The sequence below is a fragment of the Melopsittacus undulatus genome, chromosome 1, assembly GCF_012275295.1.
Source record: "Melopsittacus undulatus isolate bMelUnd1 chromosome 1, bMelUnd1.mat.Z, whole genome shotgun sequence".
Classification (NCBI taxonomy): domain Eukaryota; kingdom Metazoa; phylum Chordata; class Aves; order Psittaciformes; family Psittaculidae; genus Melopsittacus; species Melopsittacus undulatus.
The window spans coordinates 96,494,145-96,522,108 of record NC_047527.1 but is presented as its reverse complement, the minus strand read 5'-3'; the positions used below and the strand labels follow the sequence as shown (position 1 = coordinate 96,522,108).

At 37.8% G+C, this 27,964-nt stretch overlaps 1 protein-coding gene across 2 annotated transcripts in view; it reads left to right on the top strand.

Annotated features, from left to right (window-relative positions):
- COL15A1 (collagen type XV alpha 1 chain) overlaps positions 1–27,964 on the top strand; it is a 118,535-nt gene that overhangs the window by 14,165 nt on the left and 76,406 nt on the right. For both annotated transcript variants that reach the window (XM_031049697.2, XM_031049696.2), the window contains exons 3-7: positions 20,204–20,751; positions 24,158–24,232; positions 24,622–24,717; positions 26,552–26,675; positions 27,453–27,571. In XM_031049697.2, coding sequence (XP_030905557.2) covers positions 20,204–20,751; positions 24,158–24,232; positions 24,622–24,717; positions 26,552–26,675; positions 27,453–27,571 — 962 coding nt within the window. The remainder of the gene's footprint in view (positions 1–20,203; positions 20,752–24,157; positions 24,233–24,621; positions 24,718–26,551; positions 26,676–27,452; positions 27,572–27,964) is intronic.

Genomic DNA, 27,964 nt, shown 5'->3' with positions numbered 1-27,964 from the left:
GAGAGTGAACTCCGGAAATAGTCCTAGTACATCAACATATAAATGATACAGTAATATGTCTAATGTATAAATCTTCCATGAGCTTGATTATATTTCACAGTTTTCAACAGAAAAGAAATTCAAAGAAAAGACTGAAAGTCTGTCAGCCAAGTAGAATAATTTCAGCAGTCAGGACCCAATCCTCTGTTTGGCCTGAAGGATTTATAATTCCATGTAGAAGTAGGCTTGTGTGAATTAAAGATAATTATGGTATTGAACAAACAAATTGTGTAGAGATATTGAAATATGGTTTGGAAATTAAAACAAACAAATACACATATCTCATTTTTCTTAGTATGCCACTACACAGAAAACACTGACACAAGCTTTAAAAGTCAGAATTACAGATACTGGAATATTTCTACATCCACCACAAAAAGTGACAAAGATGTATTCATACAGAAGTGAACAATTGCATGAGTCATACAGAGCGACTAATGAAAGAGGCAATTGCTGTTTATTCCTCACAAAAATTGTATTACACGCTTTCAGGATGCTCAGAAAATATCTTTTTAGTGATGTATTTATTTACCATCATACAAAGAAATGGCTAAGGTATTTACAGACTAGGAAGTATTCACTGATACACTCCAGTGAATAAACGAAGAGTCAGTCCGGAGAATTTATGGAGTTTAGAGTAAGTAATCTCTGCATCAAACTGTAACATAGGAGAGGGATATCTGTAGATGATTTTACATCTGTGTGGATTTTACAGCTGTGTAGACTAACGGAAGGTCACCAAACTGGCTTAAAAATTGTCAGTTGTCCAGTCTCTTCAGTTGCATCATTGAATAACCATTAGATGGATGCAAGAGCATTTTTTGTGTTACAAGAAAGAGAATGATAGTATAAACAGTAACTTTTGAAGTAGAATCAGTGTTTTCCAAGAGCTATCAAATTTATGTTTGCATTCAGTTAAAACATGGCTGAGAAATCATCAAATAAATTTCTAGGATAATATCTTAAGATGTGCTAAACAACACCAAGGATTTTTGAAAATTTAAAAAACAAGTTTCAGTAATAAACTATAGAAATGTATTCTGCTTCAGTAATTCTGAACAAAAAAAACCCCAAAACCCAAAGTGGTTCCACAATCATTAATGGCTCATCTACGCACTATCCAGTCATGCAAAAATATTTGTTTCATACTAGTTATGCAGGATTTTTCACAGATTCAGATAACATTTTTCTGTATGCCTGTATCTGATCCAGAGCTGGGCAGTCCAGGAGCGTATAGATTTCAGATTAATGCTCAAGGCCCAATTCTACCATGTTCCTAGGAGACTGTAAAGACAGTCTATATGAAGCTAAACTAGAAAATGCTGCTTTAACATTAGGTTGTGATGGTATTTTATGCAATTCCAGAACCTTGTAATCTAAATTTATTGTATTGTTAACCTATGCCAGAATTATAATCCAAAGACATTTGGCATGGCTGTGTGTTTTATTTTACAATGGGAAAATGTGTATCAATGCATCTCCTAATAGAATTACATGTGTATCATAACAATTTTGTTGTGTTGCTTTCATGAATTACAAAAATGTGCAAAACAAGCACAAAATAGATGCATGAAAATAGTCAGAGTTCACATGGCATTTGCAGCCCAAGATGAACTAACTTTCTCTGGACTATATGAAGTCTCTTTTTTCACTCAAATGTGGCACAGTTAGTTAATTTCATCAGTGGCTATGGTAGTAAATGTTACAGTCCTGTTAGCAGTTAATGACCCATCAGTAAAATAAATTTGCATTTCCAAAGGGAAGTATGTTATTTTTGCAGTTGAGTGCGGAGGGCATGTGCTTTTTTCTTGGTTTTTTTTTAGCATATTATTCCTCTGCCTTCTGCCTACTGTTTGTTTTTCTTCAAAAGAGTAAACCACAACCACTCCTACTTGAAGTGCTCTCTTCACATCTTCTTGGTGCTTGCTGTATTTGAGTACAGTGAGCATGCTGGAGAATTAGGTTTGTATTTTCATTCTGTACCACTACTGGACTAAGCACAAATACAAGTACTTATTTCAGACTTGTCTTAATGGAAATAAATGGCCAATAAATACCCAGTTTTCAGTTTGAAATATCTGTAGCTGCCACATAGCCAAAGCTGGATCAAGCAGCATATAAGGTCCCGCTGTTAGCAAACACTTCACCAACTGCTTTAAAACTAGACTGAGCAGCTCTTGTTCAGAAAAAGGGGGAAAAAATCTGTTACCACATACTGTTTCAATGTTTATGGGGATTCCAGAGTGGTTGCATAATTTGAATGAATTTTTCATACTTGAACATTTTGGATCATGTAGTCTCAGAAAGGAAATTTTTATCATTAGAAATTCACAACCTGATAAGTTAAATTAAAAAAAGTCAAGTGTGCATACGTGTGTGTATACACACATATACTTCAGCAGAGTACAGGCTTGTAGGTTTTTGGTGCACCACCCTGCTATCATGGTTAACTACCTGAGCACTCTGGCAGTTTGCACAACAGGAGTTATTCAGTCCTTGGTTTTTAGACTGTTTCGCCTTCGTGGTATATTTTGTTGAAAACAGAATTAGACTACCAAGTGGGAAGTCAATTCATGGTTTTCTTCACCATGAAAAAAAAAATAAATTAAATTACATTAAAGTATAGGAAAAAATGGGAAAAATATATACTTTAGAATCAAATCATCAATACTCTCAAATATATACAGGTTATTCTTAGTATATCTGGACCTCTTTTAACCCTTTTTGTCTCTCAAGAATTTAACCTCCTCTCCTGCAAAAAGTGCTTGAACACTTTCTGTTCTCTTTGTTTTTCAAGATACTTGCACAACTGTTCTACAATTGTACTGTTAGAATCAGTTCTGGATGAAAGTAAAGGATGAAGAAACTGTAAAAGTAATCTGTTGTAGTCCCCTCTATTAGTCACAGAACCACAGCAGCACAGAATGGTCTAGATTGGAAGGGACTTCTGTAGATCATCTCATCCATCTTCCCTGCTTATGCTGGGCCACCTACAGCCTCTTGCCCAGGATCATGTCCAAACAGTTTTTTAATATCTCTATGGGTTGGAGACGAAAAAAACTCCTGAGTTGCCTGTGCCAGTGCTCAACCACCCTCACAGTGAACAAGTGTTTCCTCATTCTCAGAGGGTTTCCAGTGTTTCAGTTTCTGCCCATTCCCTCTTTCCCAGTCACTAAAGATCAGTGAAAAGAGCCTGGTTCCATCCTTTTTGCACCCTCCCTTCAAACATTTATATACATTAATAAGATCATAATAATAAGGTTTTGTGTGCCAGGTCCTTGAAACTCTTTTGAGAAAGTTACCTCTAATAGCTACAGAAATAGGAGGCTTCAGGGGACCCAAGCTCTCTTTTGTCCAGCCACATTTCCTGTGGAAAGCACGCCTGTGTGCATATATGTAAAAATATGTATATATAAAAGAAGATCAGTCTGTTTATTTATAACAGGGTTGTAAATATATCTGCTGTTTATAACTCATTTTCCTTTGTTTACAAATCTTTGCCACAATATGAAGGTTTTACCACTATCACCAAACCAGTGGACCATGGTACCACTTTCTCAAAGTGTATTTATGAAGGCAAGGGAAATATAATAGGAAGGACAATGGTGAAAATACCTACCCTTTTTAAACTACATATATTATGTTGCAATTCAAATACAACACTACTTCATAAGCAGATTATTTATTATTATCAGACTGATGACATGAACTGTATTACTAAGTAGTTATTACTTCTAGTGATTAATAGCAGTTAATATTAATACCGAAAGTTACAAAGCAAGAGGGGAGTTTAAAGATAGTGGTGGTATTGCTGGTATTTCTTTTGAACACTGTTTAATTTCCTAATCAGAATGTGTATCTTTCTGTTGGTTTCCTGTCAGACTGTCACAGATACCTCCTCTGGGACACAATTCTAGGTATCTACTGACTGGCTTTTAAAAAATCTGTCTTTATTTTTTTGCTTATCAGAATTTGTGAGGTTACTTCAGGACACTGCAGATGTTCACATACCAGATAAGACAGTGTAGCCAAGTACATTAATAACATTATGACTTTGGCTATTGCGGTCATTTAACAGAACTACAAAATCTTAGTTGCAGAAAGAGACATCCTATCACATCCAAAACAAATGTCTTGCCCTGTTGAGTTTGAAGTTCTGAGTTTCATTCTAAAGCCAAGATAATTTTGTGATTGTTTTCCTTACTTTAAAATAATATAACTCCACACACAGGACTCTACAGGCTGTATCAGCTAGTTCCTTGGTGCTATTCCAAAGCAAGCGATGCAGCTGCCAGAGAGACCTGGGAACTGACCTGGTTCACAAGGAAGTTAATCTTTATGAAAATGTTCTTGTGGATGATGTGGGGAAATGAATACTTTCAATCTCTGTATTGTAAATTTCAATTTTCTGGTTAACCTTCTATTTTCAGCTGCAATGATCATGCAAAATTGTGATTTATGTTTCTATGGAACATATTTAGCATTTAAACAAGATGGTGATGATTAAAGAAGATGCCAATGAAATAACTGATAACTTTCAATTTGGTTTTACCATCAGCCATGTTTCTCTATTTGGGGAGACTCCATTTAGGTAATGGAGGTAGCTGCTGTATTATATAAAATTGTCACAACTGTACTGAAAGCAGCAGAACTACCATAATTCACCCCATCTGAAAATTCGTTACACTACTTTTTTTTTTGTTTCCTAACAACTACAGAGCTTTGAGAACCAAGAAACCAATTTAAAACCAAACTTTCCTCCTCAATTTTCAGAACTATTTCAAGTTTAACCTGTTTCAGTATGGTTCCGCTGTTAACTTGAATGTGCTTTACTACTGCTGCATTTTGCATATAGAATAGCATGCAAAAAGAAGATCAAAGCTCAGTGACTGCCACCAGAAGTCCTATTGCTCAGCTTTCAGGGCATGAACCTAAACATGTCCTCAACATAAGAAGGACATGGAGTTGTTGGAGCAAATCCAGAGGAGGGCCACGAGGATGATCAGGGAACTGGAGCACCTCCCATATGAAGACAGGCTGAGAAAGTTGGGTCTGTTCAGCCTGGAGAAGAGAAGGCTGCGTGGAGACCTCATAGCAGCCTTCCAGTATCTGAAGGGGGCCTACAAGGATGCCAGAGAGGGACTCTTCATTAGGGACTGTAGCAAAAGGACAAGGGGTAACAGGTTCAAACTTACAGAGGGGAAGTTTAGGTTAGATATATGGAAGAAGTTCTTTACTGTGAGAGTGGTGAGGTACTGAAACAGGTTGTCCAGAGGAATGGTAAACGCTCCATCCCCAGCAGTGCTCAAGGCCAGGATGGACAGGGCTTTGAGTGATCAGGTCTAGTGTGAGGTGTCCCTTCCCATGGCAGGGGAGTTGGAACTTGATGATCTTAAGTTCCTTTCCAACCCAAACCATTCTATGATTCTATGTTGAGTTTTTTGTTGGCTAGACTTTTATGACTTGAAGGATGCCAGGGAAAAAACTGTGAAGTTACTCTTTTTTTCTAAGCAACCCAAGTTTGGCTACCAAAGCTTTAACTCTGAAGGAGGACTGACTGAGCCAGCTTTGGATTTTTTCACTTGCTTTTCTAATTAACCGCATTTTCTGGTACATGGTCTTTTCTTAAGATACACTTTTCCAGTGGAAGATTTGTGATTTCACAGTGCAATTTCCAATAAACCGCTTTAGCAAGGCTATATCCAGATGCATCAGCTTCTAGGTTTCTCACACAAAAGTCAAGCTGAAAATGTGATCTTAATTGAAGCTATATCCTCCCTTCACGGTCATATGTTGTATGCATGCATGCATACACATGTACAAGGAGGGCAGTCTACTCAGCTGTAGAATATGCTCATTTCTCAAATGCTTTGGCCAGAAGAATAGATCATAACTGTTGCTTTCAAATTAGTCATGCTAATTGGCGCATGCTCAGAAAAATGTACATGAGTATTACTATTAAATTACTAGGCCAGTATGTAAAACAAACAAACAAACAGATATGAACTTAATACTCTTTTCAAAGACTGACAAGGGAGATGTAATACCTAGATCTAATCTAGATCTAGATCTAATTCACTTCACCTTTTTTCATAGGTGTGAAAATGCACATAGGGAAAGAGGGAGAGAGATGTAGAGGTTTAGAAGATTACTGTGACATTTTTGTTCACAAGAACGACATCACATTCAGAAGACCCTGGAGACTTTGATGCCTGTTGGTCTTACACAAGCTCATTACTGTTTGCAGATCTGGCAGTAGTGTGCACAGCATATGCCACAGAACAAGACTAAGCTGTGGTATGTTCTCAGGGAATAGGCTGCAGCACTACCTGTATTCTTCAAAAAGCCTAGGGTTTGAAAAATTCCTCCAGAAGCTGGAGATCAGTGCTTTGGATGGCACATCTTTCCAGTGCTTTTGGCAAGAAGGTGCTACAGAAAGTCAGAACAAAGATGAAATCATATTTAACTATATATGTCATGGTGGGGGAAGAAAGAACAAATAGGGGAGAGCAGAGAACTGAAACAGTCTGGAGAACTCACTGTTCTGAACTTCTAAAGCTTGGCCTTTAGCTTGCATAATGCTATAATTTCCGTCAACTGAAGACTCCTGTTGAAGGCCTGACACATCATACTTTAGTTCAGACATAATCAAAATTTTATGTAACATAGTTGTGCTATTAATACACACCTGTGCTTATCAGCAGTGAAATTGGTGAAAACAGTGTCTTACAATCCAAATGAAGTTTCAGGCAGTGAAAAGAAAAAGACTATAATCAAAGCCAAAAATGCCAACACCCTTGTGGTTTGTTGTTTTTATGTGGGTTTCTTTTTTTTGACCTTTGAATATTCAATTCAAATGGGCATTAACAAAATACAATATGTTCTAAGGACATTACTTTTTCTTCTCATTATAATAATAATAGCCATGAGAAAGTAACCTTTGCGATTTAAGCCAAAAGTACAGTATTTTTTTGTCAGCTAAGTTTTTAAAAGCAGAAAGCAAACATGCCAACATACTTTAAATGGATTTGAAAATATTGGATAGAGATACAAATCAGCAATAATCTTCAAGTTTGGGATAGCATGCAGTTGAGACTTATCTGGGAAAGACTTTCAAGTGGTGTATCAAACAATATAAGTGCTGTTTATTACTTTTTTTATTTTTATTTCAGCTCTTGGATCAAAGAACATTTGAGTGAACTAAAAATGTAATGTTCACCAAAAATAAGATTTCTGCTATACTTTACATACTCTGGAGGAAATTAAGTGGTTTTTTTTTGCCATGCACATGTAAAACATAATAAATTCTTTGCATCAAAAAAAAAGGTCTTTTTCTTTTTCCTTCAGTCTTAAGACTTTAAATCCTCAATAAAATCTAATAGGTATTCTAGACATAATCTCTTGAATAATCCATGTTGTATGCAGGCAGTGGAAATCTGCTCTTGAGGGCATTAAATTTCAGAGATGAAAGAATCAATTCAATAATTAAACATAACAGTAGGGCTGTTAAAATTAATATTAGCAAGTTGGAAAATGTAGTATCTACTATTTCATTTTGAGTCAGTGATCTTACTGTTAATTGTGATCTGCCTAACAACATAGTCTACTTGATTTAGTCACTAAACAGTTATCAATGTTGTCATAGCTAGATAACTCAAGCTTTGGTATATATTTTAAATCTTACTTACATAGAATCATAGAATCATAGAATAGTTAGGGTTGGAAAGGACCTTAAGATCATCAAGTTCCAACCCCCCTGCCATGGACAGGGACACCTTACACTAAACCTTGTCACCCAAGGCTTCATCCAACCTGGCCTTGAACACTGCCAGGGATGGAGCATTCACTACCTCCCTGGGCAACCCATTCCAGTACCTCACCAACCTCACAGTAAAGAATTTCTTCCTTATATCCAGTCTAAACCTCTCCTGTTTAAGTTTGAACCTGTTACCCCTTGTCCTTTTGCTACAGTCCCTAATGAAGAGTCCCTCTCTGGCATCCTTGTAGGCCCCCTTCAGATACTGGAAGGCTGCTATGAGGTCTCCACGCAGCCTTCTCTTCTCCAGGCTGAACAGCCCCAACTTTCTCAGCCTGTCTTCATATGGGAGGTGCTCCAGTCCCCTGATCATCCTCGTGGCCCTCCTCTGAACTTGTTCCAACAGTTCCATGTCCTTTTTGTGTTGAGGGCACCAGAACTGCACACAATACTCCAGGTGAGGTCTCAAAAGAGCAGAGTAGAGGGGCAGGATCACCTCCTTTGACCTGCTGGTCACGCTCCTTTTGATGCAGCCCAGGATACGGTTGGTTTTCTGGGCTGCGAGTGCACACTGAAGCCAGCTCATGTTCATTTTCTCATGCTACATGTTACATGCTACAATCTGATTAAAACAGTGAACTACACTGATGAGTTATCTAATTCTCATGGCTGTTCTAATGTTGTCCTACTGCTCCTGCCATATTTCCTTGGAAATAACATACAAGTGTATCTTTGAATCAGAGAAAATGTTGTCTTATCTCTCTCATGTTTCTCAGACCACTGAGTGAGACTGCATTTTGAGCCATGTGATGGGAGTAGATAAGGATGGAGTGAAGGGTAATGTGTGCATGAAAATGCAGCTGCATTGTGAGGAAAGACTTCTGGTCTTCAGCTACATGGAATAATGCATCTGATCACTTGTCACTTTCTGCGTGGGGTATTTTTTGAAAAAATCAGTTTATTATTGTTCTATAGTATTAATTCAGTTCAAAGTGTGGGGTTAAACTAAAACAAAAAAAAAAGATAGTAATAAATCCTATTTTTAGAACTTGTCATGAGTATATTGGCCTTTTTGGAGCTGAAAGAGTTAGCAGTAAGGCCAGTATGATTTGTACCTGAGGATTTATTCTAAACTTGTAGTATTTCTGGTTATGAAGTCCTTGAAACATGGATAATGTCTGTGGCTGTGCGCATCTTAAGCCAGTTGAAAGTCACTACACTGAATTACAGCATCTATATGAATGGAGGGCAAAGTCTGAAGTACCTATATCCAGCAACCCATCAATATATCTTAAGTAGGTTTAATTTTTATTTCATTTTTTCTTTTAAAGAAAACTTGTATGTTCTTCTGAATGAAGATAACAACTCCCTTAATAGGTGCTTTGCAAAATATTTGTTTACGAAGTTTTACAGCTAAAGCCGGATTTACTTAGTTTACTGTTGCATAAGATCATGTGTGAGGTCCACAGTGGGAAATTTGTGGTCTGTGAGTAGTAAAAACCGTTACTCCACTGAGCTGAAGAAAGAACCTGCTGTATTTGCATTCAAGAGAAGAGTTGTACGCATGTATCACAGTGATGCATTGAGTTTAACCTGGTTTCACAAGGAAACAAGTCATGTATAATTGCAGCATGTGTCTGCAACAGTTTCTGAGTCTGCTTTGAATCTGAGCTTGTATGTACCAAAATTGACAAAGACACAGAAAACTGACAGACATTAAGTTCTTACAAGTCTCATGGAACAGGAACAGACTAAGGGTGGGAAATGATATTTCTGTCTCCACTAAGAGAGGGACTGTTCGAAGAACCAGCAAATTTTCATAACATGTTTTAAATGCTGGAAAAACTTTAGTGACTGTTTTTTCCTGAGAACAGAATCCAATTGCAAGCAAAAACTGTGGTCAAAATGAGGTTTCAGCAGTTCTGCCTGCAGCAGTTTCTTATTCAGGTGAATAGTTGAAGTTTTCTGACACTGGATTAAAGGTAAAAATGGCCAGCCACCTCCTTCTCCACACACAACAGATTATAGTGAATGGTTCTCCTGCTATAGAGCTGAGACACAGGCTTTTTTTTTCCAAGTTTCACCCAAAGTATCAGGAGAAAATGAAAGTAAATTGACAAAACTCTAAATGACTTTGTAAGCAAGATGAAAGTCCTTTTTCTTCTGTGGTCATTTGTTAGGGACTGCAGTGGTAGGAAAGGGGGAATGGATTTAAACTTAAACAGGGAAAGTTTAGGCTAGATATAAGGATTGCCCTAAGAAGTGGTGAATCCACTGCAGTGTTCAAGGCCAGGTTGAACAGAATCTTGGGCAACATGGTCTAGTATGAGGTGTCTCTGACCATGGCAGGGGGCTTGGAACTAGACGATCTTAAGGTCCTTTCCAACCCAAACCATTCTACAATTTTATGATTCAATGATTCTATGAATTATTGGAAGAAAACTGTCCTGAGGTGAAAAGTAGCCCTTGAACAAGACATGTATTTCTGTCCCAGCTTTCTTAGACTTCTGAGTTTCAGCATGAGAACTGTAGCAGGTGAAGTTGGACTGCATTTAGAAGATTAGTGTTGATACAAATAGAGAAAAAATATGATGTAGTCAACAAGGTGTTTCAATCTTTTTGATGGAAGTGTATCTAAAACAGCTTTCCATGCACCTGGTCCTACTGGTCTTTGGCTGAATTTACCACAGCAGCATAGTGTGCTTTTGGAAATTGTACTTGCCTGAGCTGTTACTGACTGTGAAAGCTTTGTCTGGCCCTAGACTGCCATTAACAGTGTGCTGTGGGACATGATCATTTATACTAATGATTCAGTTTAAAACAAGAAGGTCTTTCACTTAGGACTTTAGCCAGGGTTTTAACATAGAACTTTTTGTACCAGAAATGACATTTTTAAGATATTTTGTTTAATCCATTCAGTGTATTCACTGGGGAAATGAAAAAAACATGATCATAATAAAAGCATATGTGATTTACAGTAAGATATAAAAGTAGTGTAATGTAGCTCTTGGGAAATTAAATTCTTGGGAAAAGGAAGATGGAAGAAGTAGGATTATGTTGGTTGGATTTTTTTTCCACTACAATTTTACTGGAGCATTCATGCTATAAAAGCATTGAGCTGTATGAAATGTTGATGTCCAATACAAGATGTATTTTTAGATTACACTGTTCCCATACCATCCACCTCACAATCATTTTTTAACTTCTTTGCATTCCAGCTCTTTATAGTATCAAATCCATTAGCTACTAAATCCAATAGTGTAGAGAATATATGACAATATACTTAATAGGATGAAAAGCAACAATAAATATCAGATACATAAACCAAAAGACATTTATGAAAAAGATGCTCCTGGAATACAACACAAGTCTTCCCAAGGACTTGAAAGCAAAACTTCGGTAATAAAGTATAAATTTCTATTATTTACATTTAAGAATAGGTAGAATAGTCATCAACCAACCAAAAAAAAAATCCCAAACAAAAAACCAAAACTCCCAAAACCCCAACTAACCAACCCCCCCAATAAATAAATAAACAAAACAAAACAAAGAACATCAAACCAAACCAAATCAAACAAACCAAAGCTGAGTTATTGCAATATTCTTAGATTTCTGTTCTGATCTAATCTGACCTGGAATTAAGTGATTTTCCACTCTCAGATTAGTAGAAGATCTCATAATAAAGCTTTGCTTAAATCCCTGATGATGTCCTGTAGATGTATTAGCCTCCATCACACAGAGACCATGCCACAATGTAGAAGTTACAGAAATACCTAATTTTTTTGTTTCTTTCATGTCCCACTCAAAGACTCCTTGTTGGCAGCCTTTCCAGCCCTGTCAGGGACAGTGCTTGCCCTTGGGTACTTGAGTAGACTTGAGGGTCTGCTTGCAAGATCAAACTGCACAGAGCATGCAAATTTGGCCTGCAGGCAAGCCTCACTAGATGATGACTCCTAATGCTTTGATGAAACAGATGTCATGAAATTGGTATAAGCAGGGAGCACAATATCTGTCTTCTTACAGAAGCACTGAGTGGTGGTGGTGATGATCTGGAGCAGGATTTTCTTACAGGAAAGACGATCCTTGGCCATTCACAGTGCCTAGTGGAAAGGTGTGCTAAATTACTCATGGGAAGTATAGAGAGATGACAGTGTTCAGATCACTGGGGTGAGGTAAGAGATACGGTGTGGTAGGTGTGAGGAGGGAAGGAACATTTCTAGGTGAAGGTTTCTGATTTTCATAGAGAAATTGTAACCCACAATTCCCTTCTTATGCCCCTGGTCCAAGGACAGAACTTCGTAGTGAAGACGGGGGCTAGCAAAGAGCAGGAGCAACTCCAGGAGCTGCTGATTAAGTGTTCTCTATCCTGGCTTCCCATTAAAATCTCTTTATATGGGATGAGAATTTATATCCAGGTCAGTGTGCCAGACTATGTCAGTGTCTTTAAATAGGTGTCCATTTTTCCACATTTGGGCAGAGACTCTCTGCTGACGTGTACAACTTTTAAATCTAGGAAAGTGTCAGATGTTTCTCCTAGTACTTTAAGAGAACCACCCTCATCATCTTAGAAATACATATTTTGTAAATGAGGGTGTTTGCAATGGGCTTGCAAGAATTTTCTGTCTTAAAATTCGAGATTTAAGAAGAGAGAGTGAAAGAGAAAACAAGAACAGTAATGTATTCTCTTTTTTCTCCCCCCAAGAAAACACACAGCAGACTTAGTTTAATATATTTTGTCAGAGTTCCAAGGTCATTGTGAAAGAAAAAGAACAGGGTGATAATTCACATCTGTTTTGTTATAAACGTAATGGAAATTAAAACATATGCTAGCTTAGATGTTGTAAAAGAAAGCACTCAGCACAGGCTGACAGTGGTGAATCATCAGCAACGTTCTTTCCTAAACCAAAGCTCCAATCTGATTTATTAAATGTTCTGCTGTCGCCTAGTGGTGAAATGCAAAAGCTCCTGCTCTCCTGCAAACATTAAAGGCTACTTTTCCCTCCAGCTGGCAATGATATTGTCCGCATCATATTTTACATATCTACACCACACAAAAACTTAATTTCATAAAGCCAGTGTCCAGCCTTGCCACAGGTGCATACTATTGGGCAGCTGCAGTATTCAATACAAACTCTGCAATTCTTATACAGGTTAACTTTGTTCACTTTAGGTGGGCAGATGTCCCAGAAGCCTGCTCTTTCCCTCTCATGCATACCTGCCGTACCTGAACAAGGCTGGATGCAATAGCAGCTTTGCATTGTTCTGAGTGCAAGAGCTACACAAAACCCATTTCGGTGCTGACTTTGTCAGGGGAAAGTCATTGGGACAGGCTGGAGAGTTGGGCAGGGAGAAACTTGATGAAATTCAACAAGAGCAAGTGTAGAGTCTTGCATCTGGGGAAGAACAACCCCATGTACCAGTACAGGTTGGGGGTTGACCTGCTGGAAAGGAGTGAAGGGGAAAGGGACCTGGGGGTCCTGGTGGATAGGAGGATGACCATGAGCCAGCAATGTGCCCTTGTGGCCAAGAAGGCAAATGGCATCCTAGGGTGCATTAGAAAGGGTGTGGTTAGTAGGGCAAGAGAGGTTCTCCTCCCCCTCTACTCTGCCTTGGTGAGGCTGCATCTGGAATATTGTGTCCAGTTCTGGGCTCCTCAGTTCAAGAAGGACAGGGAATTGCTTGAAAGAGTCCAGCACAGAGCCACAAAGATGATTAAGGGAGTGGAACACCTCCCTTATGAGGAGAGGCTGAGGGAGCTGGGTCTCTTTAGCTTGGAGGAGACTGAGGGGTGACCTCATCAGTGTTTACAAATATGTAAAGGGTGGGTGTCAGGATGATGGAGCTAGGCTTTTTTCAGTGATATCCAGTGACAGGACAAGGGGCAATGGGTGTAACCTGGAGCATAGGAGGTTCCACGTTAACATCAGGAAGAACTTCTTTACTGTAAGAGTGACAGAGCACTGGAACAGGTTGCCCAGGGGGGTTGTGGAGTCTCCTACGTTGGAGATATTCAAGGCCTGCCTGGACAAGTTCCTGTGTGATGTACTCTAGGTTACCCTGCTCTTGCAGGGGGGGGTGGACTAGATGATCTTTTGAGGTCCCTTCCAATCCTTGGGATTCTGTGATTCTGTGGTAGGGTTCTGTGTTTCTAAAGAAATACTAAAGTTGCTCAAACTTACACTTTCATATGAGGTTTTGTTCTATCACTTTGTGCTGAATCCCTTTTTAGGCCAACACCTAAGATGAGTTCCAGTTTGTCACAAGCCTTGTCTGTTCTGAGCCTCCAACCACCCTTCGGCAGTTAAAGTTCTGCTGTACTCATCTCTCTAATTCCACCCAGGGCTTTGTTCCCTTCTACCCAGCCTATTTCTGTATTCTTCCTGACAGTTACAAGCATAGTATACCACACCTTTGTGCTTCTCTTCCAGCTCATTCTCCTTCTCTCCTACTCTCCTGCTGTTGCTGCTGTTTGTCTAGCTAATTTAGCCAGGATTATAGCTGAATGTATGGGCTTGAGAATTTTCTCTCAATGAAGCCTGGTCATGCAGCCTTCATCCTGAAAATATCCCTGTCATCATCCAGAGCTGAATGATTCCTCTTGTAATCAGGTGTTTCAGAGAAAGAAGGCATCACTCATCTATCGTATGTATCTTTATGGCATAAATTTCTACAAGGTAAAGAAGTTTACAAGATAAAGAAGCTTATGGAACAGCATAGGTCTTTTTACAGAGAATCATTCCTGCAAGTCTGGAAGTCTTTTTACATGAAGGGCATCTTTACTAATTTGCTTTTGCTTTTTGCACTAGTGCATATGGAAATCAGAGTCCCGTTTTTCCTTCTGACCTTGCAGCTCCCTGAAACTTTTCTCTGTACTTACTGTACTCCTTCCATGCCTGGTTCACACCCTGCTGGTGAGGCCTTTTGAGCCTTTTAATTACCCATGAAAGGTATTGCTCCAAAGGTGATCCCCTTTTCTTGTGCTAATTCTTTAGAAATGTACCAAGTCTATAATCTTATTCTTTTTCTTCAGTCACAAATATACCTACATGTGTGCACAGAGCTGTTCATTATTATAAAACTAGGTGGGTCACTAAAAATAGAGAGAAAAAGCAAACAAAAAAGAGAACCCCAGCAACACTGATGCACAATGCTCACCACCCACTGACCCCAACCCCAACCCCCAGCCCGACCTGAGCAGTGATCTGTCTCTTCTGGGTGAGTTTCCTCCAGTTTCTAAACTGGGCATGACATGCTGTGGTATGGAATACCCTTTCAGCTAGTTTGGGTCAGGTGTCCTGCCTCTGCTCCCTCCCAGCTTCTTGTGCCCCTCCTCACTGGCAGAGTGTGAGAGACTGAAAAGTCCTTGATCAGGGTAAGTGCTACTGAGCAACAACTAAAACATCAGTGTGCTATCAGCATTGTTCTCAAACTAAAGCCAAAACACAGCACTGCATCAGCTACTGGGAAGAAAATCAACTCTATCCCAGCTAAACCAGGACAAAGTGTTTTAAATGCAGATTTTTTTAAAGAAAAGAGAATAGTTCATTGAATATAATACATATTAAAAGACCTTGGGTTTCTATACAAAAAGCAATGTGCACAAAAATGTATACGGAAAATCTCCCAAACAAGCAACAAATAAAACAATAATTAGTCCAGTATTAGATCAGAAAAACTGAAAAATATAGCTTATATGTAAGACTAAATTTTTTTGTTGATTTGCTTGAAAGCACTGTGATGAAATAAAGTTTCTCAAACAAGATATAATGGGGACAAAAAGGACCATTTTGTTCAATATAGATGCATATTTAATTAACTATATTTAGGTACACAAACTACATTTCTGTCCAGTAAAGGGCAGAAACATAATGACGTAAAACCAGCTGTTGGCAAAAAGTGTTGGAAAATGGTTTGCACAAAAGAATGTCGGGCCTGATTTTACATGTCAGTAAGCATCACAGTTCCTACTGACTACAGCCTCACTTTTGGCTGTGCAACACCACTAAAAATAGCTTCTGAGGTTTCCTTAGGCATCCATAAGAAAATGCTCCAACAGTCTATACCAATATATTCTCAAAGGAACGCCTGCCTATTTCTAAAGAGCTTTGTCTGTTTTTTCCAGTCCATTTTGAGCTTCATGATCTTTCACTGTTACTGATTTCTGTGTTAATACACAATTAGGAAAACAGATTATCTTCCAATACCGAAATAATAGTTCGTTGTTTTTACAGCTTCCCTATTTTCAGTACTGAAGCAGTGAGGTAATTACATGAAAAAATATAATTAAAAGAAGAAGAAACCTCCACTATTGTCATTTGCAGTCTTGAAATAATCTAAATATTGATTTACAGAATCATCTTTACAACACACTGATACTTTGCAGCTAGTTCCTCAAGCTATTCTGTGAGACCGTCCAGCTATCTGCAAATGCTGTAACAATTCCAACTATAAAATACAGTAACAGATGTTAATAAATGCAGAACATAGCACAGCAGAATTATAAAAATACCATCCCAATTTATGGTATTCTACTACTTTCTTTTTTGAGATAAAACATAGATAATATTGAAGGTGTTTCTGTACCACACCTTCCAGCACCCCAGGTCCAGGAAACATGGACATAAATGTGATGAATTCTGGATGCTACCAATATCCAGTGGCTTAGTAGCAGTACATGTTTGAAATAAAATTATACTGGTGCAACATAGTGTTCTACTGGCTTTAAAGCTACTTAAAATAGCATAGTGTTTACCCATTGATTTAAGGGAATAAGAGGGCATTTTTGTTCTAACATAATTGCAGCAGGGGGACATTAATTTATCAGAGATAATTGAATGGGAGCAAAACCTGTGGCTGTAAGTCTGCTCTTAACTGTAACTATACATCCTCATAAATCCATCAAGAGTTGGGATAAGTTGTAAGCACAGAATTTGGATAGAAGCTTCTTGTTTTGCTTTTCTATAGGGGATATATGCAAGCTTCTACTCCAGTCTCACTGAAGTTCAGATATTTGCTGACTCGTTTTACTCAAATACTGATTCTTCTTTACTGTCTTCTGCTGCCACCTTTTAAAAACATGTTTCATTTGCTTTAGACCCTGTGCTAAAAGAGCAAGAGTTTTGAGTTCTGTATTTTGTTGTTTGGCGTGTGACTACACCTATACTGCAGCTCCACGTAGTGTGTGGGGAGAATTAATGGGCTTTTTTGTATTTATGAAATCTTCCTTTGGGAATGGGAAGTGGGAAACTACAGTTCTATTAATTAGATTCTCTCCTCGGATGCATCCTTCTGTGCAACTCTGATAAGCTGACTACAGGCCACCTTAAATATTCTCCATCTTCTTTCTAGGTCCCTTTTCCCATGGCTCTTTGGAAGTAGGTTTGGTATCTGTGTATAGCTCCTATATTCTTCTTCAACCTTACTATTTATCTTACCTTTTTTAATTTAAGTAATTGCTTATGCATTTTATCAGTAGCTGAGGTTCCTGTATGTGTATATGTGTGTGAATATAAAGTATGACTCAATATTAGATTCACAATCAAAAAAAAAATATTAGCTTTGTTTGGCCAGGAAAAACAATATTAAAAAAAATCGAGTTTTTAAGCTATTAGGAAGGGGCAAAATCTATCAGGCAAAACATCAGACTTTTCCCAGCTAATGAGCTCTCTTAGCAAGAGCTGAGGCTCAAATACAGGGAAGATTACAGATTAGAATTTATTTCAACTGGACTCTAACAACTTTGGCACAGGGAGAATAATTTACCATTTCCTTGTAAAATCACTAGGACAGTAAAAACCACTTTGCAACACATAGCCCATTATAGTACTGCGTATAAATAATGAATAATAAAGGTGTATTTCAGCTGAAGAACCTCCCTCTTGCTGTTCTTTGGAACAAGCTTGCCAGGTTTCAGAGCCAAGTGCAAGATTCATTTATTTTTCCTGATTTTAATTAGGTATAAAGTTTTTGAGTCCACTTTGTGGTATTAATATGGACTGTCACACCTTTTCCATTACTGTCCCAATTGGATATATTCGGCATATATAACTATTACAGTTATGGTAATTAAGTTTAAAAATTGAAAGGTACTTCATCAATCTACACTACACAAATACATACATTATGAAGGACTTGGGAATGCTTACAAATCAGGGAACAAAGATTAAAAGTCATGTTTTACCTAATAACTTTGACATTATTATCTACAGTCATTTTTTTGGGTTTTGACCAGTTTTGTTTCAAATCACCAGCCTGGAGGAAAGTTACTGTGTCCCTTGAGAGATCAGACTGTAGGCAAAGTGAAGTATTGGCAGTACAATTTTCCTCATATCAAGATCTCTTTCTCCTTTTATGGAGACTTATAAAGGCTTCATAAAAGCCTATAATGCTTTAAATAGGACTCTCCATATAAGTGTGTAATGGGCACCCATCCTGTTATATTCTTAAAACCCCAAACCTCATGACGTGGGAGTGGCACATTAGTATCTTAATGAGAAAAACATGTGGTGAGAGCTGTGAAATTAATTATCTAGTTTCTCCTTCTTGATGGCAAATTATCGTGCCTGAAGTGGCCAGGTAATATAAACGCATGCACCCTGGAACTATTCTTTAGCATGTCCTAGGGCAGGAAAGGGAGTACTACAGGTATTAGAAGCAGAAATAAGCCTATGCACGTGAGGAGGAACTTGAGGTATTCTGGGTTGGCATTGCATGTATACATCCCATGGTTTTATATGCAATCAGGAAACTTCAGTTCATCCCATGACCAGAGTGTACAGGATGCTTGTAAAGTGTAGCTCTTCTGAGGGTGAAATGCATCAGAATCTGAGGATGCCTTGGTCCTTTACAGGTAGCCTGGGCTAGGAGCCAGTTTCATGTGTCTCTTCACTGCTTGTATTCAGGCAGACTGGGAACTTGTTTTCAGATTCTGTAAGTACTTGTTCAGAAAAAAAGATTGGGGGACTGACTCTGCTGTCTGTTGCCCTGATATAAAAGATGGGCTGTGTTTAGCTCCTGTACCCTGTAAATGTCTGCAGTGTTAGATTATCACAGGTGGCATCAGTTTTCCTCATGCTGGTTGAAAATTTAGTGACCATTGAGCGAAATAACTTTGCTTAGTGCTGTCTAGGGACACCATCTTATGGAACTTTCCTGATGAAGAGATGACACAAGGAAGTGCCTCTGGGCAGTGGGAGCCCTAGTGGATGACAGGCTGTGTAGGTACAAAGAAGTATCTCACCACCACAGATACTTCTCCAGATATGTTATTTCCACCAGCTGGTAGAATAGGGAGTGAAGTGTAAGACACAAATTAAGTCTTCCCTTAGTGAAGTTTCAAGACTGCCTCATGCATACTCATCTGCACTCATTCTACCACAAGGCCTCTTTCCACACTGTTTTTTTTTGCCTGCTAGAGTTAATCTAAGTACCATGGTAGACTGGTGTGTGAAGCAGATAAAGAAAGGAACTGGAAAACAGTGTTTCCAAATATATCCTCTCTTTTACCAGGATCTGAAGATTTTCAGCAAAGAATGTAGAGAGAAGCTAGGATGCAGTTCATCAAGAAAATGATGTAAAAATCTGACTTTTTTGGATCATTAAGGCCTTTTCTCATGTTTGCTGAGAAAGCCAGCAGTTAGTCACAAATTGCAGTTTATGAGTGATTATGTTTTTACATGATGTAGCTACACCTTAACACTTTGTTTGCTTCTGAGTAACAAATATTTTCAAAAGGGTGAAAATGTACACCAGTAAGAAGAATTGAGACTTTTAGATAAAATGAGAAACTTAACTCATTTAGCTAAACTAAGAAATTTAAGAATGTAAGATTAGAGGAGATTATAAAGGGAGGAAAGGCTCTCAGTTTGAGTGGAGCTGTGTTGTAGAAGCAGGTAACTGTGAGGGCTAAAGCAAGTCCACTGTAATTTTTATCCTGTATTTATGAAACCTTCTCATGTTTTTTTGTAGAAAACTCTTACTGCCTTCTTAGTTTGTGATGATAAAGGATCTTTCTTTGAGAAGGCAAAAGATTGCTCAGTCTTCACTGAATTCATTTTGCAAACACATTCAGCACTTTTTGTAGTTTATGGACAGCTGAAGCAAAATATGCTGCAGGAACTACTTGTTACTGATCAACTTCACCAAATTTTACATGCACTTTTCTTTAGCATAGGAGTAACCTTGGTTAGTCAAAGGAGAAAGAATTACATGCATACTTAGCTAGGTGTGTTTAATCACTAACTGAACCGGGGCCTAAAGTATTAGAAATATGTTACTGGTATTATAATACTGCATTACAGTTTTTAAGGCCTTTCTTAAATCATTTATATTAAATGGGCTGAGCACCTCAAGAATAAAGAACATTTCTCACACACTAAATAACATGTTTGTTTTCTACACACTTTACAGAACGAGGCTCAAAAGGACATCTTGACCTCACTGAGTTAATAGGAGTTCCTCTCCCTCCTTCTGTCTACTTTGTCACTGGCTATGGAGGGTTTCCAGCTTACAACTTTGGTCCAGATGCTAACATCGGTCGATTGACAAGTGCCATAATACCATCACCTTTTTATAGAGATTTTGCTATCGTCAGTACAGTGAAACCAAACAGTGACCGTGGAGGAGTGTTATTTGCAATAACAGATGCCTTCCAGAAAACTATTTACCTGGGAATGAGACTTTCACCAGTTGATGATAACACCCAGAGAATAATTATGTACTACACAGAGCCTGGTTCCCATATCTCCAGAGAGGCTGCTTCATTTAAAGTGCCAGTCATGACAAACAGGTGGAATAAGTTTACAGTGACTGTTCAGGGCAATGACGTTGCTTTATTCATGGACTGTGAAGAATATCAGAGAGTTCAGCTTCAAAGATCAGATCAAGCCTTGGTATTTGAATCTGGATCTGGGATATTTGTTGGTAATGCAGGAGCCACAGGATTGGAAAAGTTCACGGTAAGTAGTGCCTGATAAATTTGCATTCCTCAGTGTTTTATGCATGTATTCTGCCCAAGAAAGTCTGCTTACAATGGTTATATCACAAATTATATCACAAATTATGTAGCTTGTATTTTATGTACCTGGCCAGAGTTCAGGCAGTGCAGATATACAAGCTCTGGCTTAAATGCAAATGTTTGTAGAACCTCAGAAGTTTATAGTCCAGATATTAAGTTCAATGCTCAGTTCAAATACTAGGATTTTCAAAGAAAATAGATCACATAAATTGATATGGCCTTTTCATGAAGGGCTGATTTCAGAGTATCCATTTGTTTAACTTCTAAGAATAATACATTAGTAGAAAGTCTGTATTTTAAATGCTTATGTGCTAGGTATGTTTACTTCACATTCAACATCAGGAAGAGAATGATGTCATCAAAGATAAAGATACTTAGAAGATAAAGTTGTATTTTGACATTTTATATATTACTTGAAGCTTATAAAGTGCTTCAGAAAAACAGAAAAGACCAAAAACACTACTACAAGGTTCCCAAGCCTTCTAGCTTGAATGCAGACATCCTTCCTGCTGCATCCCCACTGGAATTATCAGCCACTAAGCTTCCAAATGGAAATGTGAAAGTTGTCAATATGCATGAGATTGACTCGTAGTCAAATGAAAGGGAAATGTCACACTTTTTCTACCTTGTTTTTGTACTTCCCTTGTACTTCAAAACTTTTACAGTATTTTGTGAGAATAATATCTTCTCCCCTAAGTTAGGTAAAGCAGCATAAAAAACTGAGAGGATTCTTCCCTTTAGAGAAAAGCATGTTCTTTGCAAAGTTCAGGTGTGCTGGCAGGTTGTGAGCTCCATCTGGTAAACAGCAAGAATAGTGCACTTTTATTATTTATCTGACTAGTCTAATCACCTAGAATTACAGGAGCATATTGATTCACAGCAAGTAAGTGGTAGAAGGGGTTGTTCAGAGAACCTGCTTGCTGGCACTACCTTTCTTGGACAGATGGGATGACTGGAGTATTGGGGATGTATGCTTAGTAAATAGGAATTAGAAACGTTCAAGAAAATGAGACCACCTTGGTACCCCACCAGGAAAACATGTGATGATCAGTTGCTGAGATTATCACCAATAAATCTGTAAATATAGTGACAAGAATGCATGGTAGATTATACTCTAAGGCATTTCCACCGAAATAGGCTGTCTGTATGCTATAGTGAGTACATAAATTTCAGCTTGTGTTCTGGTTGCTTCAACACTGTTAAGTAGAATGTGTACTCTATGTCTTATGTCTTTGTTTCTTCATTTATTATATGTCACAACTGATTTGGGGTAGAAAAACTAAATGATTTGTTCCTCCCCAAGCTCTGTTTGCATGACAAGAACTGTTTGCGTCAATTGTCCAAAATAGAAACAATTCATAGTACAAATGGCTCTGAATGAATGTCAGTTACTGGTTTACTCTGGTTAATGGGAATTCATGTGTCTAAAGCTCTGTTTGCTAGACAGGAAAGGGCATAATGGTTTATGTCATTCAGGTTTTATGGCAACAAAAAGAAATTCTATCCCTGGTGCTTGAAAAGAAAAGTAGAAACCAGAAAACAACCAAATACAGCTGAAACAGTGATGAAGCCAGATTCTGCAAACCAGCCTTAACAGGAAAAGAAGCAGCAGGCACAAGGTTTGGAGGTGGAATCCAGTACCTCATATCTACCATTCCTACTATGGCAAACTTGGCCATGACTTTCCTGGTTGGAGTAGCTGGCTAGCAGCAACACTGGGGAAACAGTAGAGCTCTCCATTTTATTTCCTTCATCACCCAGAGCCACACAGGAAGAATCTGTCTCCAAGTGTGATCTGCTCATACTATGAAATTAAAGCATCACTTCCAAGAGACTGCCTAACTGTCTAGTTGTGCCTCTTTTCATGTATAATTTTTCAGTTAACTGTTCTGTTAGTCTGACATTGTTCAATGTCTGAGTTGCCCATTACTAAATTTTGAGATGGTTCAGTTCAACTGAGCTGTTACCTCAGATTCTCTGCAAACTCAGGATGCATGAACTGCATGAATTTCATGGTCTTTAAACATACATAGAGGGTCATTAAAGGTAGAATCTCAGGTTTTGCTGATTTCTGAAATATTCTAGAAGCTATCAGAAATATTGCTTTGAAAGTACTTCCTTGCTTATAATTCCCCAGTGTTTTTAGGACAAGGAGAGAAGACTGCTGCAGAGGGGGAAAGAGAGAGAAAAGCCAGACATAGCAGTGTAGATAAATGGCAACTTCCCCTCATCTGGAGTTTGCATTTTTTGATGGCAATAAGTAACAGCAAGGCATAGTGCTTTTCCCACTTCTGCAGTTGTTGCAGTTTTCCTTACCAAGACTCAGGCTTTCTATATCTTTGAGTGAGCACATATGCTGTGTGTCTGTGGTAGTTACTCAGCAGACAAAGCATAAAAAAGTTATTGTTGCATGGTGTAATTCATGGTTCTAGCTCCTTGAAGAGGAGTCACTGTACAGAGAAGTATTCTGCGTCTGGCTAGAGATAAAGACAAAATTTGTCAGCTTCTTCAGGCTCTTTTCTACAGAAAATATAAAAGCAGAGAAACAAAATATATAGTCAGCAAAACAGGAACAGGTGAGTCACATATATAGGCATGATGGCTCTTGATTTGAATATCCATCTTTCTGTACTACGTGTGCACCATGCCTAACTCTGAGAGATCTCATAAGAAGAAAATGTCCCTCACGAGTTTCTTAGAACACTCTGAGTCTGTGTAATCTAAGAAACAAGACTTAAATGTTTAAAATTAAATTGTTGCTGCACTTTCAGCATGTCCAACTGAGAAATATAATCTGAACTCTGAAAAAAGAAACATTTGTTATCACAAAATACATCTCCTTTCTTTCTGCTTTGAAAAGCTTTTAAGATGGTTTCTCCCTGACCCAGTCCATCACTTACAGTATTTTCTTCCCAACATTCATGTCCATTTTCAGGGGTTTTCACATGCCACTTTCGGACCTGCAATGCACTTCTTAACTAGAAAAAGCAGACAGTTCTTTGCAGACTATAGAACATAATCTAGGACAAGATCTTTCAGGTGGGGCACTAATCATACAGCATAGCAATTGTATTGTTGTTGGGACATGACAGCCATTATATTCTGGCAGCTTCAATTTTTTATACATTTTGCAAAAGAAAAAAGTAAGAACATATTTAAATTTCTTTTAACTGAGTTTATTACCAAAAAATTTTATGCTTCACATCATTTTCCAAGCAAATCAGAACCTAGTCTGGATTTTTTTGTTGACTTGTTTAATTCCCACTCTTCCACGCACACAACACCCCCACTTCACACATCCTACTTCAGATATTACTTCCTTGAGCTGTTTTTGTTGTTTCATGTAGGGCTCAATTCAACATCTGACAATCAAATCTGACCCAAAGGCTACTGAAGATCACTGTGAAGATGACGATCCTTATGTGAGTAATCTTATATTAGTTCTCCTCAGTGCCTCAGAGATTTCAAATTAATTTTCCATTAAGCATTTTTCATAAGATTAAACATAGTATTTCTTCTTGAGAACATAATATCATGTGTAAAACTGTGTTTGTGAATCTCTTTTTTTGACCACACACAAAAAGAATTATTTTCTTTCATCTATAACACCTTTCAGAAAATTAACAATGACTTATTTTTCCGAAGGGTGACTCATGAAAAGTTGTAAGAACTGAAATAAGTTAACATTGTAATGACACTAAGGCTTCACCAACTGAAAAGAAATTATCTGAATTAAAGTTGTTGATTCCTTGGAGATAATATTTTTTTTCTGACTTTTATGAACTTGCTGGCATGACTGGGTTTTGCACAGGCTTCAGGAGACAACAGTGGCAATGGCAGCATTCAAGAAGCTGGAGGTATTTCTGAGACACAAGAAATCCTTGCACCTTCTCATCTCCCCATAATGGTAAATTTATTTGCTTTACATTTCTGGCTTAATATTACTTTTTTAGATAATGAGATCTGGATTTTGTCACTATTTTTTTTGTATGTGGCTAGTTCCAAAGGCACCTATGAGAAAAACAGGCACCCAGCCATAAGAATGATTGTGCCTTGCCAGATCAAAAATCTGGTATTTTTGACAAGTCAGCAACCACTACTTTAGGAAAAGTATAACAACAGACTAGGAACATAAATATGGCACTTACTGGGAATACTCTTTTACTCTGGAACAATTTACATTTCAACAAATGCTTGACCCAGGAGTGTATCTGTTTGTTTGGTGGATCTCCACTGAGTTTTTTGCCCTTGAATTTCATGCTTTGTTTTTTTAACCTATGGGAAATTTACCATCTTCATCTTCCTTCCTTAGCTTATTTAATGTTTGTGAAGGACTTTCATCTTTTTATTGCCCTTCTATGCATGTTAAGTGCAGCTCTCATTTGGATGTTACTCTACTGGAACACAGAGTAAATAACTGCTCTTTTCTCACCATAACATTTGTGATTTTAGAGATTTCCATCACATCATATTCTCCCTTACTTTTTGTGCTCTGCTGAAATTCCCAAAGCGAAGCCTCATGCTAACTCTTATAAAGAAAATTAATTCTATCTCAGCCAAAACCAGTACACAAGCATATCATTCACTGTTGCAGAGTAAAAAGGGTAGAAAATTTGTTTGAATAAGTATTATTGTTAGATTACTAAAAAATTATTTACATGAACAGAGACCTGAAAGTGTAACAGCTATTGTTTATCATGATATACCACTCCCAGGGAGTAAAAATATGACATTTTCCTTTGATTTTCCAAACATATACAATCAGTCTTGGACACCAAAAATATTATTTCAAGATCTGACAATGTCATGGTAATACATCAATGTCATGCCTGCTTCAGAAGACCTAGAAGTTGCCTATGGTTAGCTTGAATTCCATAATCAGGCTAGAATCAATGCCCAGAAGCAAAAATGTCACAGAAAATGATTACAGAATATAATATATTATTCAAAAGGCCATATCAACATGTCAACAAATATTAGCTGTTTCAGCAAGCCTTATAATGCCAATTTTTAGACCATAACATGGTTCAACCGCAGGATGCTTGGTCCATTAAGTCTGTTCACTGTTACCATGACGACATAACCACTTTTAAATCTTATTTAGATGGCAAATGCAGGTTTGCATGGTGTAATCTCCCAGTTACTCTGGGACAGCAGTTTAATCCTGGTAGTGAGTAAGCTTTTTACTTTCCTGCATGCAGCTGATACCAGACTACTTAAATGTCTGCTTCTTGCCCACCCACAGACACGACGGGGAAGGGTGGTTACTAGCCAGCTCTAAGCTCTTAGACTTGAAGTGATAACATTATGTTCCTTGTGTTTTATTCCTTGTCTATATGTTTAACAGGTGTACATCACTTGGTTTGGAAAAGGGGAGTTCAAAAGTACTGTGTTAGGTTTCCTCAAGAGCTTGACTTAGATGTGTATCGTGAAGAGGAAAAGTGAAATAGAAGATGAAACAAATTATAAACTTGGTAATGAAGGAGGGTGTATAATTGGCCATCAATAAATTTCAGATTTTATGATAGCAATGACAGTTAATATTTCTGAGGGCAATAGAAGAGTAAGGGCAGGTAATGGCAAGATATTACGTGGGACAGATACGGCTTTCTGTTTTGCTTCATAAATGTAGTAGTTGTGATTGCTATGCTTTGAGTAAGGTAATCTACAGATTCCTGCTTTAAAATATGTGATAAACCTTTTGTCTAAAGAGTTCTGTGGGATTTTATGGTTTCCTTTAGCCTGAAGATACGTCAGCTGAGCCAGTGGAAGCCCCCCCAACTATATTGTCTTATTTGGAAGAAAATGATTTCTCTGGAAATCACGGATCAGAAGAAACCTCTGAAGCAGCAGTTAAAGAACAAGGCACTAATTCTTTTTCTTTGGGGGGTGGAAGGTGGTAATTTACATTCTAGGTCTGAGTCTGACATTTCCCTGTGTATGAAAAGCCAGTGATATATTTTGGGTGATGACAGGAATGAAAAATCCTATGGTTTTGGACGTCCTTTGTGTTAGAAAAGAACTGGCACATCAAACATTTGGTCTTTGAAACTGTAGTCTGTTAGGCTGCAATTCGTTAGTAGCAGCAACAGTTAAGTGGTAGCAACATCCACCACTGTTCAACACATCTCCCTTTTTCACTCCATTTAGGTGCTTATCTCAGTCAGTGTAGTTAAACATACAAGGCAGTAAGAGCAGGGAATAATGCTCTGAGTAAGGCAATTTCAGCACATTCCTAGAAAACAGAAAGTAGAACTAGTTATTGTAATAAGTCCAAAGACAATATTCCTGTTTGAATTTTATACATACTTTAGATAGTACCCATTGTACTCTTATGTTTACAGTTACAGAGATGAAAAATAGGTAACCATTAGACTGGAGCTTGAGTCGAATAAGATGATGTAATACAGTCTTTGTTCTTAAAATAAATATTTGTTTTATAATTTTATTCTCACTTTTTTCTCTTCTTTCCTTCTAAAATTTTCAGTTATTAGATGACTAATACTAATATTCAGAATATATTTTGGTCATAATCAAAATTTCTTCTTTTTCAATCAACTTGCAGGATCTGTGCTCTGATAGATAGCTCTGGGCAGGTTTATTTTGCTCTGTCTCTCATTAATAAGTGATTATTCTATTTAGATTCAGCCATCATGGAAACTGAGCAAGGCAACAATGAGTCCACCACTGTAACACAGAAAATCTTAAGAGAAGAAGATGGCTCTGGTGACAGTGCTTTGACAGGAGTAAGCAGAGAGGAGGTCTGTATAATGCCTTATCTTTTTGTTCCAAGAGCAGAAAAACATATGAAAACATATGAATTTCTGAGGTGCTATCTTTATCTCTTCCATCTTAGAAGCATGCCAAACAGGAGAAACTTTTTAAATTCTCGAATGTCCTTTAGTGGCATCAGGCAATAACACTGACACTATGCAGAAGTTGGGATCTATAACCATTGAGATGGGCTTGAGATTTTTGACTAACAAACCGAAGTTGTTCTTTCAGTTTTGCATTTCATTATTTTGCATTTAAGAAACTGGGAAACACAGAAAATAACCAGCATAAATCCTTGCCTTAAAAGCCCATGTCTTTTGTCTTTTAAAAGCAGGCAGCTTGGTTTTAGTAAATGCAGGTGAAAGTGGTATATAAAGTGG